The 16,335-nt window shown below is 34.7% G+C and overlaps 1 protein-coding gene across 1 annotated transcript in view; it reads left to right on the plus strand.

The window, feature by feature from the left end:
- Positions 1–1,798: 1,798 nt before the first annotated feature.
- The window catches only part of TECRL (trans-2,3-enoyl-CoA reductase like), a 75,949-nt gene continuing 61,412 nt past the window's right edge, over positions 1,799–16,335 (plus strand). Inside the window, exon 1 of the mRNA XM_007528178.2 lies at positions 1,799–2,141. Coding sequence (XP_007528240.1) covers positions 1,908–2,141 — 234 coding nt within the window. The 5' untranslated portion in view covers positions 1,799–1,907. The remainder of the gene's footprint in view (positions 2,142–16,335) is intronic.

Raw genomic sequence — 16,335 nt, forward strand, 5'->3', positions numbered from 1 at the left:
GCCAAGTACCCTAATAAAAGCACAGCATGCAATTATGAAAAATAGTGGAAACAGATCAGAGTTAAAGACTAGGATTGAATAGTTTGTGGTGACTTTATAATTAGTATAAGTAGTCCAAAGAAAGCACTAGCCAATATTCTAGTCAAAATTAAGGAAAATAAAGACAAGGCAAGTGTAAATTTATGATCTAATTTAAATTGAATATGAAGGAAAGTTTGTTTCTTCCTTTATTTTCATTTTATGAAATGTGGCATTATACATACTGTAATTCCATAATTTTCTCTAAAAAAAAATCCAAGCAACAAACCCTGTGGCAAATATAAATAAATAAATAATTCAAAAATTAATCTTGATCCAATTGATGTAACTGTTAATTTAGTCAGTCTTGACACAAAATTTCCACTGAAGTCTGATTTACTAATAACATCACCAACATTAGTAGGACACAATCTCAAGACATTGCAAACTACACAAAGTCAGGTAAAGAGTCCCCTTAAAACACAATAAGAGGGCAGAGGGGGGAGATAGCATAACAGTTATGCAGAGAGACACTTATGCCTTAAACCCCAAAGCCAGAAGCCAGAAGTGAGCAGTGTCTGGAAGTGGTGGGGGGAGCACTTACATAAATATAATTTATTTTTGAATCCCTTACTATCTGTGTTTAACCCATTGACTTAGAGCCCATTTCATAGAACATTGGTATCATTATAGTTAGATGAATTGCTCATCTAAATGCGGGCACCCTATTCACTGAATTATTTCTTTAGCCCTTTTTTAAGTATTAACTAAAGAGCACAGTGATGTTAATACAAGAAAATCATAACTAAACAAAGTATATATATAGCTTTCTTTCTGTGCATGTGAACCTTTAGTGTATTATAATAACCAAAATGATAATAAATGTTAAACTATTGCTTAATTTATAAAAATATTCATACAGGTGTATCAGTTTCCCCTCTATAATTTTAGTTATTTTCCTTTTAGTACTTTTATTGTAAATAACTTTCTAGAACATTTTAGTTTAATGTTGCTTTGAATAAGGGATAATATATATATATATATATATATATATATATATATATATATATATATTTTATCAAGCTTACATTATAGACTTCAGAGCACTTGGAGTTTTTTGTCATATATTTCCTTTTTCTATACTATATGGATTTAACCAAGTTACTATTATAGTAAGTTTAATGTTTAGTTTGATTTTGCATATAAATTCAGTGATCTTTCAATATATAAAATGTATAGATACTTGTACATAAGGTCTATATTTTCTAAAATTATAAAATTATTATCTTCATATTTTAATCCCATGGATGACTTTATACTTTCCTGTGTCAAGTAGGGAGTGAAGAATATATCTATTTTATAACAAATGTTTTAATAAATGTAGTTTGTATTTAATATATGTGTACTTATTTGTAAGACATTCCACAAATATTTATTTTAGGCACCGTTTTATAAAACAATTATTTTATAAATGCACTATGTGTATTTAAATTTAACTATAAGATAACAGTAGGCTAATTTTTAAGTGCATTATTATGTGACTGTGTGTAACAATATGTATGTTTAGAGATTAGTCAATTCAAAATTCAAAAAAATAACAAAACTTATTCTTTTCCTTTTTTGGAAATAAAATACTAGCTGTCATATTAAGAAATAGAGATAAAGGAGTTATGCTAGTAATGTAGTCATCCATATTGTGGCAATTCACCATGGTGTGCTATATATAGAAGGAAGATCAGTCATTGTTTTCAGCCTGCTAAATAAAACTTAACTCTTGGAATGGCATGCCACTTGACCTGTATTCCACCAATAGTATTTAACTGGTGCAAAAAGATGACACTAGCAAGTGCCTCCTGTTGACATGACAGAGTCCCCTTGTAGTTTGCAGGATGTTCAAAAAGGAAAAGTCCCTTGCTTCAGAATGCAAGAAAGTATTGCTTTCTCAAGGAACTACTCGAACTATGGTGAAGAATGATATGAAAAATTTCCACTCTTTGTCACGCTTTGTACTCTCAGTAGGCCCTCTAAAATCAAATCCAGCTGTTAAACATTCAAAAACTACTCACTTTGAGATTGAAATACTTGATGCTCAAACAAGAAAGCAGATTTGTATTGTGGATAAGGTAAGTTTTATTTTCTAATTAAAATTTCATCTGTCACCAAGATTATCAGTTGCTTTGTTAAATACTAATCAAATGCTAATGAGTTTCTTTCCTAACATATATTCTTGACCTTTAAAGTTAATTTTACCACGAGTCAGCTACCTTATAATTGCTCATGCATCTCTCATGCACAATTTATACAATAGTCATAGTAGCTAATAAGTACTTATTAGCTCCGGTTTTCCTGCTAACACTGACCATTGTCAAGTTGTAAAGTTTCTAATGTTCTCCATCTCAATCTGCACTACAATTTTTTTGTTTTATCCTTCATGAATTTTTTGCATATTTAAATTATCATAGAGATTTCATAATACTTGTAGAAAAAAGATACAATAGCCACTAAAGCTACTAAAACTATATATATCTATGCAGATCTAGTCATTAGAATCATTAATAACTTATCTAGTATTCATTTGTTTTGAGAAATGACATATCTTTTGACATTCGAATGCCTAAAAAGTTTTGTTTAGTATTTCCCCATCTATGTTTATATCACAGATATTTCACTAGGAAAAGACAAAATGTGTACATCCTTGGTTATAAAACTAGCTAGAGAAAGAAGAAAATAATGGATTATTCACTGTTTAATTTCACAGGTCATAATTTGGGAATGTAGCACTATGATCAGTCTGTTAGTTGTGTGATATTGACTTCTTTACAAATTGAAAATTGCACAAGTTCATATGAGTTACAAGTGAATACAACTAAAATAATTTCTATGCAGTTGAAATAAAAATAAAAGGAACATGATGTTCTTTTTATTTTTTACCATAAGGAGTTACATAAGTAATAAATATATTATATGAATCTAATACATCTTATAATTTATTTCTGTTTTATTATTAGTATTTTTGAGGTGTTTGTAGATTTCTTATAAGATATGAAAATTAAGCTATCAGTTAAGTAGTGATATTTGTAACAAACACCACACTATAAAAATTCAAAAATGTAAGAAAATGCAATTAAATTAGTGAAAACAGGAGAGTAAATGGATATATGTGAAACTGATTAAAATTTTTCAAAGAACATGACTCCACAAATAAACTCGTTGTTGTTTCATTTCCAATATGTCTAAACTCTAATACAATATCATTGTTAAAGTAGTGGTCTCAGAATTAATTGCCTCTGATATTTAAATTTTTGATGTTGAGTATATATTTGAAGCAAAACATGGAGTTGAATATCTCTAGTACTAACTAAAGTTCAAAAAATTAAACACATCAGAAAGTCAGTGTTCTTTAAAGCTAGACATTTCACCCAGGAATATCAACAGTGAACTTCAAGAGTTCTGGTATTTGTGTCGCAAGTGGCAAACCTCTAGGGAAATTCAATAGGCAAGATGGGGATTAATTGAGGATTTCTCACCATCCTTTATTATGAAATTAACACCAGATTATTTGCAGTTTACCAGATGCACATTTGTGCAGATCAGTTTATGCTTTGGTTGTATAATTCGGTAAATTATACAATAATAATGTAAGGCATTTAAAAGAAAAAAAACTGGATTAATTTGCATTTGTTCGAAATTTCTAATAGCATATATAAGTATGAGAAAGACTGATTTACTTAGACAAATTAACAGTGCTATAGTAAAGACTTGTGACTCCCTTGTGTTGGCTGTATGCAGTATGCAAATGGACTATTGCTTATGAAATGTCTTTCAATAAGTATTGTGCTATAAAGTCTTAAAAGTTAAAGATCAGGAGTTGGGCGGTAGAGAAGCAGGTTTAGTTCAGGTGGCACAAAGCGCAAGGACCAGCATTAAGATTCATGGTTCAAGCCCCCGGCTCCCCACTTGCAGGCAGGTCGCTTCACAAGCAGTGAAAAAGGTCTACAGGTGTCTATCTTTCTCTCCACCCTCTGGCTTCCCCTTCTTTCTCCATTTCTTGCTGTCTTATCCAACAACAACAACATTAATAACTACAACAGTTAAACAAGGGCAACAAAAGGAAATAAATAAATATTTAAATTTTTTTTAAAAGTTAAACACCATATACTGAGGAATTAAACAACATTGGACTAAAACTCTAATACATCAATCAAATCAGCTAATACTTCAAACTATAATTGCTGATATTCAGGACTCCTGTTAATATGAAGCTTAATAAAATCTTTTTTGTAAGCATATAGAAAGAATAACATGTGTACCATGCTTATATTAGTGGCCACTTGAGCATAATACTAACTTTTATTTTATTTTAAAAATCCTTTGTAAAGATTAATGTATTATGTGTAAAAATCCAAGAAAAAAGAAATTATATGCCTTGTGATACTAACAGAATTTATTTTTGTTTAATTAGTGGTTTAGTAGGTATTTAAAAGTTCATAAGATTAAAGTTCCACATCACTCCCAACACCAAAGATTTTGCATAGAATTTAAGTTTGACTTCTTGATAATTACCCTTTGGAATAATTTCTTATAATATTTCATTGAGGCATGATTTTTAAAATAAGTTAGATATACATTTTCAAATATCTTGAATACACATTTTAGTAGTATATTTAATATGTATCATGTAGTTACAAAAGCATTGAGAGAAATGCTAAGATTAGAGAAAAATACATTTAATCATGCACACACAGACACACAGCAAAATATCTATAATTAATTCCTTTACTATCTTCTCTAGCTTCTGTTTATTTTTATCTCATTACTTTCAGCAAAATCTTCTGCCTACCTTCTCTTCCCTTCATTTTATATTAAACCTAACTCTATCACTTCTTAGAATATGGACTTGCTGAGCTATCCAGTGAGTTTGTATCAATTTCTCAATAACTCCAAGAGTCGATTCTCTGCATTGTTTTATTCAATATATCATAAACATTTACTATGACAAAGCATAGTGACTTAAAATTTAAAAATCAATTTTCTATTTGAGTTCTAAAATCATACAAACATTAAAAAATAGACTTCACTGTCTCCTTCCCTTTCTTCCTTCATCTTCTGACTTGTTGGGTATAAACTGTCACCAATTCATTCATCAGACTTATTTTTGATAATTTATTTTAGTGAGCCTAATATTGAGTATGATCACATGACTGTAGCTTTTCCTTTCTCTCTAAGCTGCAAATACACTTCTCCACTCTGTGTTTCTGTTCATCTTTCTGAATATGATATCCCAACCTAGTATAAAACTGATCTTCTCCTACAATTTTTCCATGGAAATTTTCAAATCAGTCAGTGGAAAATCCATTCTTCAAATAACTCAAGTGACTGATTTCTTAATTGTATACTTTACATTAATCTTATACTCCACGTACAATCCATCTTTGTAATGTGCCTTCAGATCTATCCAGACACTGATAAATTTTCAACACCTCTGCTGTTGGCACTTGTAAATCTTTCTTCTGTTTCTGTCCACAGTATCTTCAAAGTATTCTCTTTATAGAAACCAGAACCTGTCTGTTAAATGGTGTCAGATAGTATTCACTACTCAAAATAAAGTTCTATCTTCCTTTAAGTTTTTATGTAACACTTTTATCCTGGGACCTTTCATGAACACCTACTTAAAAGTTCACAATCTATAAGTGTTCTCTGGTAACCTTCCCTATTCTATTTCCTACTGGTGTTTATTGCCATCTAAGATACTATTTATTTTCCTTCTTTATTCTTCTCTAATCATATAGTACGCTTGTTTTATAAGATTCTTAATATTTAGAATAGGTCTTAATACAAAATATTTAACCAATATTGTGAATGAAGTAATTCCTGTTAAAGAGTTATGTAGACTCGGCAATTCACTTATGCTTAAGAGTGATAGTTTTGGGGTAGAGGGGTATAAAATTTATCCATCTCCCTCCATTTCCACTAACACAGATACATAGAATGTACGTTATATTGATGTATGATTTACTACAAACATCCTTTTTCTCCAAATTTATATCACTCCATTGAATAATTGTTGATTTACAAGATTACTATCACAAAGGCACATTTCTACATTTCCCTAAGATAGGTATCAGTACATAACTCTCAACCAACCCATCATTCATAACAAACAAATTCTCACTACAAACACTAGCTTTTAATGAAGAAGGCAATGTTTATTTAACTTTATTATTTCTCATTAGTGATTAAAATAACATTAACATCAAGAATGGCAAAATGGAGACCACATATGAAATATACTGCTACATAATATTCTTTTTAAAATTATTTATTTATAAAAAGGAAACATAGACTAAACCATAGGATAAGAGGGTACATCTCCACACAGTTCCCACCACCAGAACTCCATATCCCATCCCCTCTCCTGATAGCTTTCCTATTCTTAACCCTCTGGGAGTATGGACCCAAGGTCATTGTGGGATGCAGAAGGTGGAAGGTCTGGCTTCTGTAGTTGCTTCCCCGATAAACATGGGCATCGACGAGTCAATCCATATTCCCAGCCTTTCACTCTCTTTCCCTAGTGGGGAAGGGCTCTGGGGAAATGGAGCTCCAGGATACGTTGGTGGAGTTATCTGTCCAGGGAAGCTTGGCTGGCATCATGCTAGCATTTAGAACTTGGTGGTTGAAAAGAGAGTTAACATACAAAGCCAAACAAATTGTTGACCAATCATGGACCTAAAGGCTGGAATAGTGCAGATGAAGAGTTGAGGGGGTCCTCCATTTTGTAGATAGCTAGTAGGCATATTTAGTTAGATTCCAAAGGGCCTGTGGATATACTAGCCCCCCCGCCATGGAGCCTGAAATCTGATATGCAGGTGGATCCAAGTTATTGCATGTAGAGATGGTGTCATGGCTGGAGAAAGGACCAGAAAGCTGGATCAGTGAAGAGAATAGCTCCCTAATATGGGAAAGAGCTATAAATATTGTTGACTGTAAACTCCATAGATTTGATGTGATCTGGGGCCTATATTCAGCTTAGAGCCTATATGACCTCTGTATCCCTGTAGATATGAGCCCACATACTGTGGTCAAGAGTAGGAACATTTCAAGCTGCCCCAATATGGACCCATCTTCCTCAGGTGTAGCACAGAGTATGTTGTCCATCCTCCTTTCTGAGGATGGAACATTCTCTACCATTGTTGATCCAAGTTGAAGGCAAGGTCCTATGGGGGCCCACAAAGGGGTCTATTGTGTTGTTCCTGATAGAAATGACCAGTAAAAATAGAGAGAGGGATTTATTCAAGGTCTAGGCCCATCACGTCTTTTTGGAAATCTCAGGACTCCTTGATTAGGGTCCCAGCTGATGGGTTGGCCTGATAGTGCCTAAAGAGTCATCGTTAAAATATGTGAGTCTCTTTCCCTTATTCAGCTTTTGCAATTGATAGTTTTTGCTGTAATCACATTATTTAGCAATTGTGTTAACTTTGAAATATCCCTTTGTTAGGATTTGCTGCATCAGACACATCACCATAATTTACGTACTTTGACATTATTTGTATATAGCTGTGCTACCGGTTGCTTCTGTTCTCCCTGGTCTAAGCTTAAGAGAGTCAACATATCAAAGACTCAGCCTATCAAAAAGACTCAGTCTGTGCTTTAAAAATTTTGAGACATTCAATCAATTTTCCCCTCTCATATTAATTAAATAGTGATTTATATAACTACAAATTAATAGGAGTGCACATAAACACCATTCCCACCACCAAAAGACTGTGACCCATCCCATCCGCCCCACCCCAATCCATCCAACATGGGAACATGGGTCAGAGAAAGTAAGTTCAGTATTCTTCATAGCTGCATAGTATTCCATTGTATATATTTACCACAATTTCTCAGCCACTCATCTTTTGTTGGTCACCTGGGTTGCTTCCAGGTTTTAGCTATTACAAATTGTGCTGCTATGAACATAGGTGTACAAATATCCTTTTGGTTGGGTGTTATGGAGTTCTTGGGGTATATACCCAAGAGAAGAATTACTGGGTCATATGGTAGGTCCATGTCTAGCCTTGTGAGAGTTCTCCAGACTGCTCTCCACAGAGATTTGACTAATTTACATTACCAATAGCAATGCAGAAAGGTTCCTCTGTCCCCACAACTTCTCCAGTATTTGTTGCTGCTGTCCTTTTTGATGTATGCCATTCTCACAGGGGTGAGGTGATATATCAATGTTGTCTTTATTTGCATTTCTTTGACAATCAGTGACCTGGAAAAATTTTCCATGTGTTTGTTAGCCTTTTGGATCTTTTCTGTAGTGAATGTTCTATTCATATCCTCTGCCCATTTTTTGGATGGGGTCATTTGCTTTTTTGTTGTTAAGTTTGCTGAGCTCTTTGTATATTTTGGTTATAAGTCTTTTGTCCAATATATGACATGTGAAGATCTTCTTCCATTCTGTGAGGGGTCTCTGTGTTTGTGTGATAGTTTCTTCGAATGTGCAGAAGCTTTTCCAATTGATGTAGACCCATTGGATTGTTTCAGCTTTAGTCTTCCTTGCAATTGGGTTTATATCATCCAAGATGTCCTTGAGGTTTACATGGGAAAGTGTTCCACAAATGTTTTCCCATAAGTATTTGATAGTTTCTGGTCTAACATCCTGGTCCTTCATCCATTTGTAATTGATTTTTGTTTCTGGTGAGATAAAGTGGTTCAGTTTCATTCTTCTACATGTTTTGACCCAGTTTTCCCAGCACAATTTATTGAAGAGAGCCTTCTTCCTCCATTTAATACTTTGGCCTCAAGTATAAAATAATAGATATCCATAGGTGTGGAGGTTTAGTTCTGGGATTTCAGTTCTTTTCTACTGGACTGTGTGCCTATTTTTGTTCCAGTACCAGGCTTTTTTGATGATGATGACCTTATAATATAGTTTGAGATATAGGGCTGTAATGTCTCCAATTCTGTTTCATTTCCTGAAAATTGTTTTGACAATTCTAGGTGTTTTTTGGTTCCAGATAAATGATTATAGTTTTTGTTCTATTTTCTTAAAGAAGTTTGGTGGAACTTTCATGAGTATCACATTAAATTTGTATATGTCTCTGGCAAGAATATTCATTTTGATGATATTTATTCTTCCAGTCCATGAGCATGGAATGTCTTTCCATTTCTTGGTATCAGCTTCTATTTCCTTGAATAATGACTCATAGTTTTCAGTATACAAGTCTTTCACTTCTTTGGTCTGCTTTACTCCTAGGTATTTTATTGATTTTGCTGCAACAGTGAATAGCAGTGATTTCTGGATGTCTTTCTTCTTCAGATTTAGTGTTTGCATAAAGAAATGCCACTGATTTTTGTAGATTTATTTTGTAACCTGACACCTTGCTATATTGCCTAATAACTTCCAGTAGTTTCCTGCTGGATTCTATAGGTTTTTCTATGTATGCTATCATATCATCTGCAAATAGTGAGAGCTTGACTTCTTCCCTTCTAATCTGTATTCCTTTGATTTCTTTCTCTTGCCTGATTGCCATGGCAAGAACTTCCAATACTATGTTGAAGAGTAATTGTGATAATGGACAGCCCTCTCTAGTCCCTGATCTGAGGAGAAATACATTCAGTTTCCTGTCCATTGAGTATGATGTTGGCTGTAGGTTTGCTATATATGGATTCCACTATCTTGAGGAATTTCCCATCTATTTCCCTTTTTTGTAGTGTTTTGATCATGAATGGGCGTTGGGTTTTGTCAAAGGCTTTTGCTACAACTATTGAGGTAATCATGTAGTTTTGGGGTTTGCTTTTATTGATGTGGTGAATGACATTGATTGACTTACAGATGTTGAACCAGCCTTGCATTCCTGGGATAAATCCCACTTGGTTGTGATGAACAATCTTTTTGATATATTGTTGTATCTGATTGGCCAGGATCTTGTTTAATATTTTGGCATCAATGTTCATCAGAGATACTGGTCTGTAGCTTTCCTTTTCTTTTCTGTCCCTATCTGCTTTTGTTAACAGGGTAATGGCTTCATAGATGGTGGAAGGGATGGTTCCTGTTTCTTCGATCTTTGGAAAAGCTTTATAAGTGTAAGTATTAACTGTCTCCTGAAAGTTTTGTAGAACTCGTTTTTGAAGCCATCTGGTTCATGACTTTTTTTTGTTGGGAAGACTCTTAATTACTGTTTTGTTCTCTTTGTCTGTGATAGTGTATTTAGGTTTTGTAGTTCTTCTTGATTCAGTTTTGGAAGGGCATATGTTTCTAGGAATTCTTCCATTTCTTCCAGATTCTCTAGCTTGGTGGCATATAGTTCTTCATAGAAGTTTCACAGGATTTTCTGGTTTTCTGTGGTGTTAGTTGTGATATCTCCTCTATCATTTACAATTGTATTAATTTTCATCTTCTCCCTTTTTTGTTTAGTGAGTCTGGCTAAGGGTTTTTCAAATCTTGTTTAATTTTTCAAAGAACCAGCATTTGGTTTCATTGATCTTTTATATGATTCTCTTATTTATGATGTTATTTATTTCTGCTCTATTTTTAGTGATTTCTGTCCTTCTTGTTGCTTTAGAGTTCCTTTGTTCCTATTCCTCTAAGTCCTTAAGGCATGCAGTAAGGTCATTTATTTGAGCTTTTTCTTGTCGTCTAATGTGTGATTGTATGGCTATGAGTTTCCCTCTCAGTAATGCTTTAGCTGTGTCCCAAATATTTTCATAACTTGTGTCTTCGTTTTCATTTGTTTCGAGGATCATTTGAATTTCTTGCTTGTGTGTCTTTCTGACCCAGTGGTTCTTAAGTAGTATATTATAGAGTTTTCAAATTCTGTGACTTTCAGTAATTTTCTGTTTGTTTTTGAATGTTATCTGTACTCCACTGTGGTCTGAGAAGATACTTGGGATGATTTCAATGCTCTTGAATTTATTGATGCTGTCTTTGTGGCCTAACATGTGATCTGTCCTTGAGGATGTGCTTTGTGAATTTGAAAAGAATGTGTATTCCAGTTTTTGGGGGTGAAGAACTCTGAAAATTTCCAGGAGGTCTAGTTTGCCCATCTCTTCATTTAATTCTCTTGTTTCTTTATTGATTCTCTGCTTCGTTGATCTAAGTGTGAGAGTGGGGTGTTGATGTCTCCCACTATTATTGTCTTACTATTGATGTATTTTTGTAGTTCTTTTAGTAGGTGCTTGATGTATCTAGATTGTCCCTCACTCAGTGCATAGATGTTAATAATTGTTAAATCTTCTTGGTTGATTGATCCTCTAATCTTTATGCAATTGCCTTGTCTATCTTTTATTACTTTATGTAATTTAAAATCTGTTGTGTCAGAGATGAGAATGGCTGTTCCTGTCTTTTTTGTGTGGTCCATTAGACTGTATGATAGTTTTCCACCCTTTTACTTTAAGTCTGTGCTTATCATGTTGGATCAGATGGGATTTTTGCAAGCAGCATATAGTTGGGTTGTGTTTTCTGATCCATCCTCCCACTCTGTGCCTTTTAATGGGTGAGTCTGACATTTATTGATATTATGAATTTAATGTATTACAATGTCATTATTCAACAATTTTATTTATTTATTTAGTTAGTTAGTTAATTAGTTTTATAAAAAGGAAACATTGACAGAACCATAGGATAAGAGGGGTACAACACACAATTTCCATCACCAGATCTCCGTATCCCATCCCTCCGCTGATAGCCTTCCTATTCTTTAACCCTCTGGGAGTATGGACCTAAGGTCCTTGTGGGATGCAGAAGATGTAAGGTCTGACTTCTGTAATTGCTTCCCCGATGAACATGGGCATTGACAGGTTGATCCATACTCCCAGCCTGCATCTCTCTTTCCCTAGTAGGGTAGAGCTCAGGAGAACTCTCACAAGGGTAGCCATGGGCCTTCCACATGACCCAGTAATTCCTTTCCTATGGATATACCCCAAGGACTCTATAATACCAAACCAAATAGATATGTGTACACCTATGTGCATAGGAGCACAATTTGTAATAGTTAAAACCTGGAAGCAAACTAGGTGCCCAACAACAGATGAGTGGCTGTGAAAGCTGTGGTATATATACACAATGGAATACTATGCAGCTGTTAAGAACAATGAAACCACCTTCTCTGACCCATCTTGGATGGAGCTAGAAGGAATTATATTAAGTGATCTAAGTCAGAAAGATAAAGATGAGTATGGGATGATCCCAATCATAAACAGTAGTTGAGAAAAAAGAACAGAAAGGGAAACTAGAAGCAGGATTTGACTGAATCTGGAGTAGGGCACCAAAGTAAAATCCCTGGGATGAGGGTGATGGTGGATGTTTGGCTTTCCAGGGTTGCAGGGGCTGGGGAGGGGGTTGGATGAGACACAGTGTTTTGGTAGTGGGAAATGTGTTTTGTTGGTATGCTTCTAGTTCTGCTTCTGGGACCCCTTCTGTTACATTGCTTGATGTTGTAGTCTATTTACATAGTCATTCTGTTACATTGGTTTGGTCTTGCTCCCCCTGTCTCTGGGAGATTTTGGTTTAGTCCTTGCTTGTTCGCGCTCTTTCCTTCTCTCTGCCCCCTATGTATGTATTTCCGTTGTTCCTGATGCTGCCGCGGGAGGAGAAGGATGCCAGACAGAATGGGGTTGTGATTAGATTAGATTAGTTTTTTGAACCCTATACCCGCTCTCTTGTGAATAAAGAAATACAGCTCTCAGCTCAGCCATGAGTCTCTGGCCATCTCTGTCTCCAGCCCATGAAGCCATCCCATGGAAACAACAGTGTTTATGTACCCTCCTATTAAATTGTAGTCATATAAATCACTATTTAATTAATATGAGAGGGGAAAAATGATTGTATTTCTTGAACTTTTTATAGTACAGACAGAATCTTTTTAATACATAGGCTGAGTCTTTTTCTTTTCAAAAAGAAAAAGAGACATTGTCAAAACCATAGGATAAGAGGGGTACAACTCCACACAATTCCCACCACCAGTTCTCAGTATCCCATCTCCTCCCTTGATAGTTTTCCTATTATTTAACCCTCTGGGAGTATGGACAGAAGGTCATTGTGGGATGGAGAAGGTGGAAGGTCTGGATTCTGTAATTCTTCTTTCATTCTTAAGGTGTTATGTTTTGAGTACAAGCCAGGCTATACTAAATACCTTTATGACAAATGCAGTCACTGACTCAGAAATTACAACAATTGTAACTGAAGCAAGGATTGTTGCAGTTCAACCAATACCAGTTAGCCAAACAACACCTCCAGTCCAACAAAAAATAGCAACAAAATCTAACAGAAAAATAAAGAGAAAGGAAAAAAGGGAAATCATGAATAGACAGTTATGCAAATCTAGTATCCACTGGAAATTCTAGGAATATCAAGAGAAGAAAGGGAAGTACAGAAGAGAAAGACACACACAGAGAGTGTCCACTCTGAGTCAGACTTCTTCCCCAAAATAATTCACAAATGAGTATCAGTGAATTCAGAAAGTGAAAGAAGGATGAAGAAAGGAAGAAAAGAAAAAGGAATAACAACAGGAAAGATATATATATATATATATATATATATATATATATATATATATATATATTTTTTTTTTTTAATTAGCTAGGAGGAGGGAAAAAGTAGAGTTGAGAGAAGAGGTAGAGAGAAACAATTCCTCTCACAATGGATAGGACACCCAGTCACCTAGCATTGGAAAATACAACAACAGTTAATTTTGGTCAATCTGAAGAAGGGGGGGAAGGGACATGCATATATAATAATAGTAATAATAAAATTAACTAGGGTAAAATAGGGTAAAAAAACCCTAACAATTAGTTTGTAGCTTGGACCACTCTAGATTGGTTGTAGGCAGCCTGAGCAAAGACAGCCAATTGTAAGAACTATCAAAATAAAATAAAATAAAATAAAATAAAATAAAATAAAATAAAATAACTGCCAGGTAGTCTTTCCCAGCCAGGTATGAGGCTCTGATTGGTCAGGTATTTTTTCACTCAAATAGAGATTCAGCCACTAAAAAAAAGAGAGAGAGAGAGAGAGAGAGAAGGAAAGCAAAAAGGAAAAAGCTTGTAAAGACACCCCTGGTGAGCCAGGAATCTTGGTAAAGAAAATAACTCAATGACAATCCTGCTAGTAGCTGTTGTCCAGTCCCTGGGGGCTGGCTCTGGGGTGAGGGGGTGAGGGGTAAGCTCAGAAATAATAAAAAAAATTTTTCCTTTCTTGTCCCCCTGGTCTTTGTTTTCCAACCTAAAAGTAGGTTATAGGACTTGGTGTCACCCTGAGGACCCCTTATTCAACCTCCTGCTGACGGCCCAGTATCCTACCCTATCCAGAGAATCCCAGGTCCAAGCTGCTGCTTTTTAGAGCTCACACCAGCTGCTTGTTCCAAGTCCCCATCTTGGCTCTTCCGCACTACATAATATTCTTATGTTTTAATTGGTACACCAATTTACAAATACTATATTTATACATGTATGCTGTGTGTCCTAATATACGAGATGAAATTAGAACACATGTAAGCCTATATAGATATAGATGCAATATATATATACATATATATATACAGATATATAGATTTCAGCATAAATATAAATATAGACACATACATGGATTTTGAATATTGCAATCAAATATTTTTTTAATATTTATTCCCTTTCGTTGCCCTTGTTGTTTTATGGTGTAGTTATTATTGTTGTTGTCATTGTTGGATAGGACAGAGAGAAATGGAGAGAGGAGGGGAAGGCAGAGGGGGGGGATAAAGATAGACACCTGAAGACCTGCTTCAACACTTGTGAAGTGACTCCTTTGCAGGTGGGGAGCCAGGGGCTAGAACCAGGGTACTTAAGCCAGTCCTTGCATTTTGTGCCACCTGAGGTTAACCAGATGTGCTTACACTCGACTACCAGATATATCTATATATTTTTGTCATTTCCATAGCTTCAAAACTTCTGGTTGCCACTTTTTTCAGATGGAAATAGAAACAGAGACAGTGGAAAGCAAAAATATACCACAGCATCAAATCTTCCTCCACTGTGGTGGGAGGAAGATTTCTCAAACACAGATCTCACACATGACAAAGCAGATACCCTCCTAAGTGATGTATCTTGTAGGTCTAGCAAGCAGATGTGATTAATTCAGTAGACACTGGTTGATATGTGTACCTAGTATTCCATTAGTTAAGATAATTCATACCTGTAAATTAATGAAAGTCCAATTCTCAAAGATTTTATTCTTTCTTAAATAAGTGAAAAACTATGAAAGTCATTTTAAGTGCAAAGAATCCTACATAGTGACAAAGAGGGAAGGCAGTTTTATAGTTAAAGAGTTGAGATGACTTCATATATGGAACTGGAAAATGTCCCAAAAGAAATAATGTTAAATGTGGCTTAGATAGTGATTAGAATGAGGAGATATATGAGGATATGTAGACTCTCAGGCAGTAGAAATAGGACATTTGTTTTGTTGTCAAGGATGAGGGACTGAAGAGATACAAGTAAGATATTGAATTTCTGTTTGAACAACTGCAGATTCTGATGATGATATAACTTGTGTGTTATTTGCTAGATGGTTGACTTTCTTATTTTTAGTGCAGACAAATGGAGAGGCAAAGAGGGATCAAGTAGTCAATTTAAATTGGAGATTTTTTTCAGAGATCCAGATAGAGACAGCCAGTAACTATATGAATAATATAATACCAGTTAAGTGTGTTGGGTACCCCATGGTTAAATAAATTGGTTTAGGAGTCAGAAACATCTTAGTCATTCTTTTGGCCATCAAACTATAAAAACTAGATTGGAGGAAAGGGAGGGATTGTGATATCTAAGAAGAAAAACAGAAGCAAATATATCAATTTGACAGATTCACATCTGTTAAGGTTTTAAATGAGAGGAAGATAAAAAAAAACCTGTTCCAAAGAGATAGAAAAAACATAGTAGATGTATTTTTTAAATTGTAACCATTTTTGATAGATTTGGGTTACATATCTGCCAAATTGAGCTATCCTGGGATGTTGAGAGCTCCAATTTCTGCAGTCCAACATGATTAGTTCTCTTAGGTAAATTGCTGTGTCTTCATCAAAGACACCATTAGTCCAGGGAGGGCCATACAATGTCTTTATTTTTTAGCAACTTATTATTCATTCTAGGAAGCTTCTGAAGAAGGCTGGGAGATTGTTGCTAGCTAGAAGGAAAGATAACAGGGCTTCCTTAGTTCAATCTTTTGGGTTTAATAGGACAATATTTGTCTTGTGGTTTGGGGCATATAAAAACCACTTTTAAGAATACATAAAAATTATAGTAGACTTTGTCCTACCTTAAAACACATGCACATACTCCTCAACTTTTGCGTATAATTTTTTT

This window comes from Erinaceus europaeus, chromosome 3 (assembly GCF_950295315.1).
Source record: "Erinaceus europaeus chromosome 3, mEriEur2.1, whole genome shotgun sequence".
NCBI classification, from domain to species: domain Eukaryota; kingdom Metazoa; phylum Chordata; class Mammalia; order Eulipotyphla; family Erinaceidae; genus Erinaceus; species Erinaceus europaeus.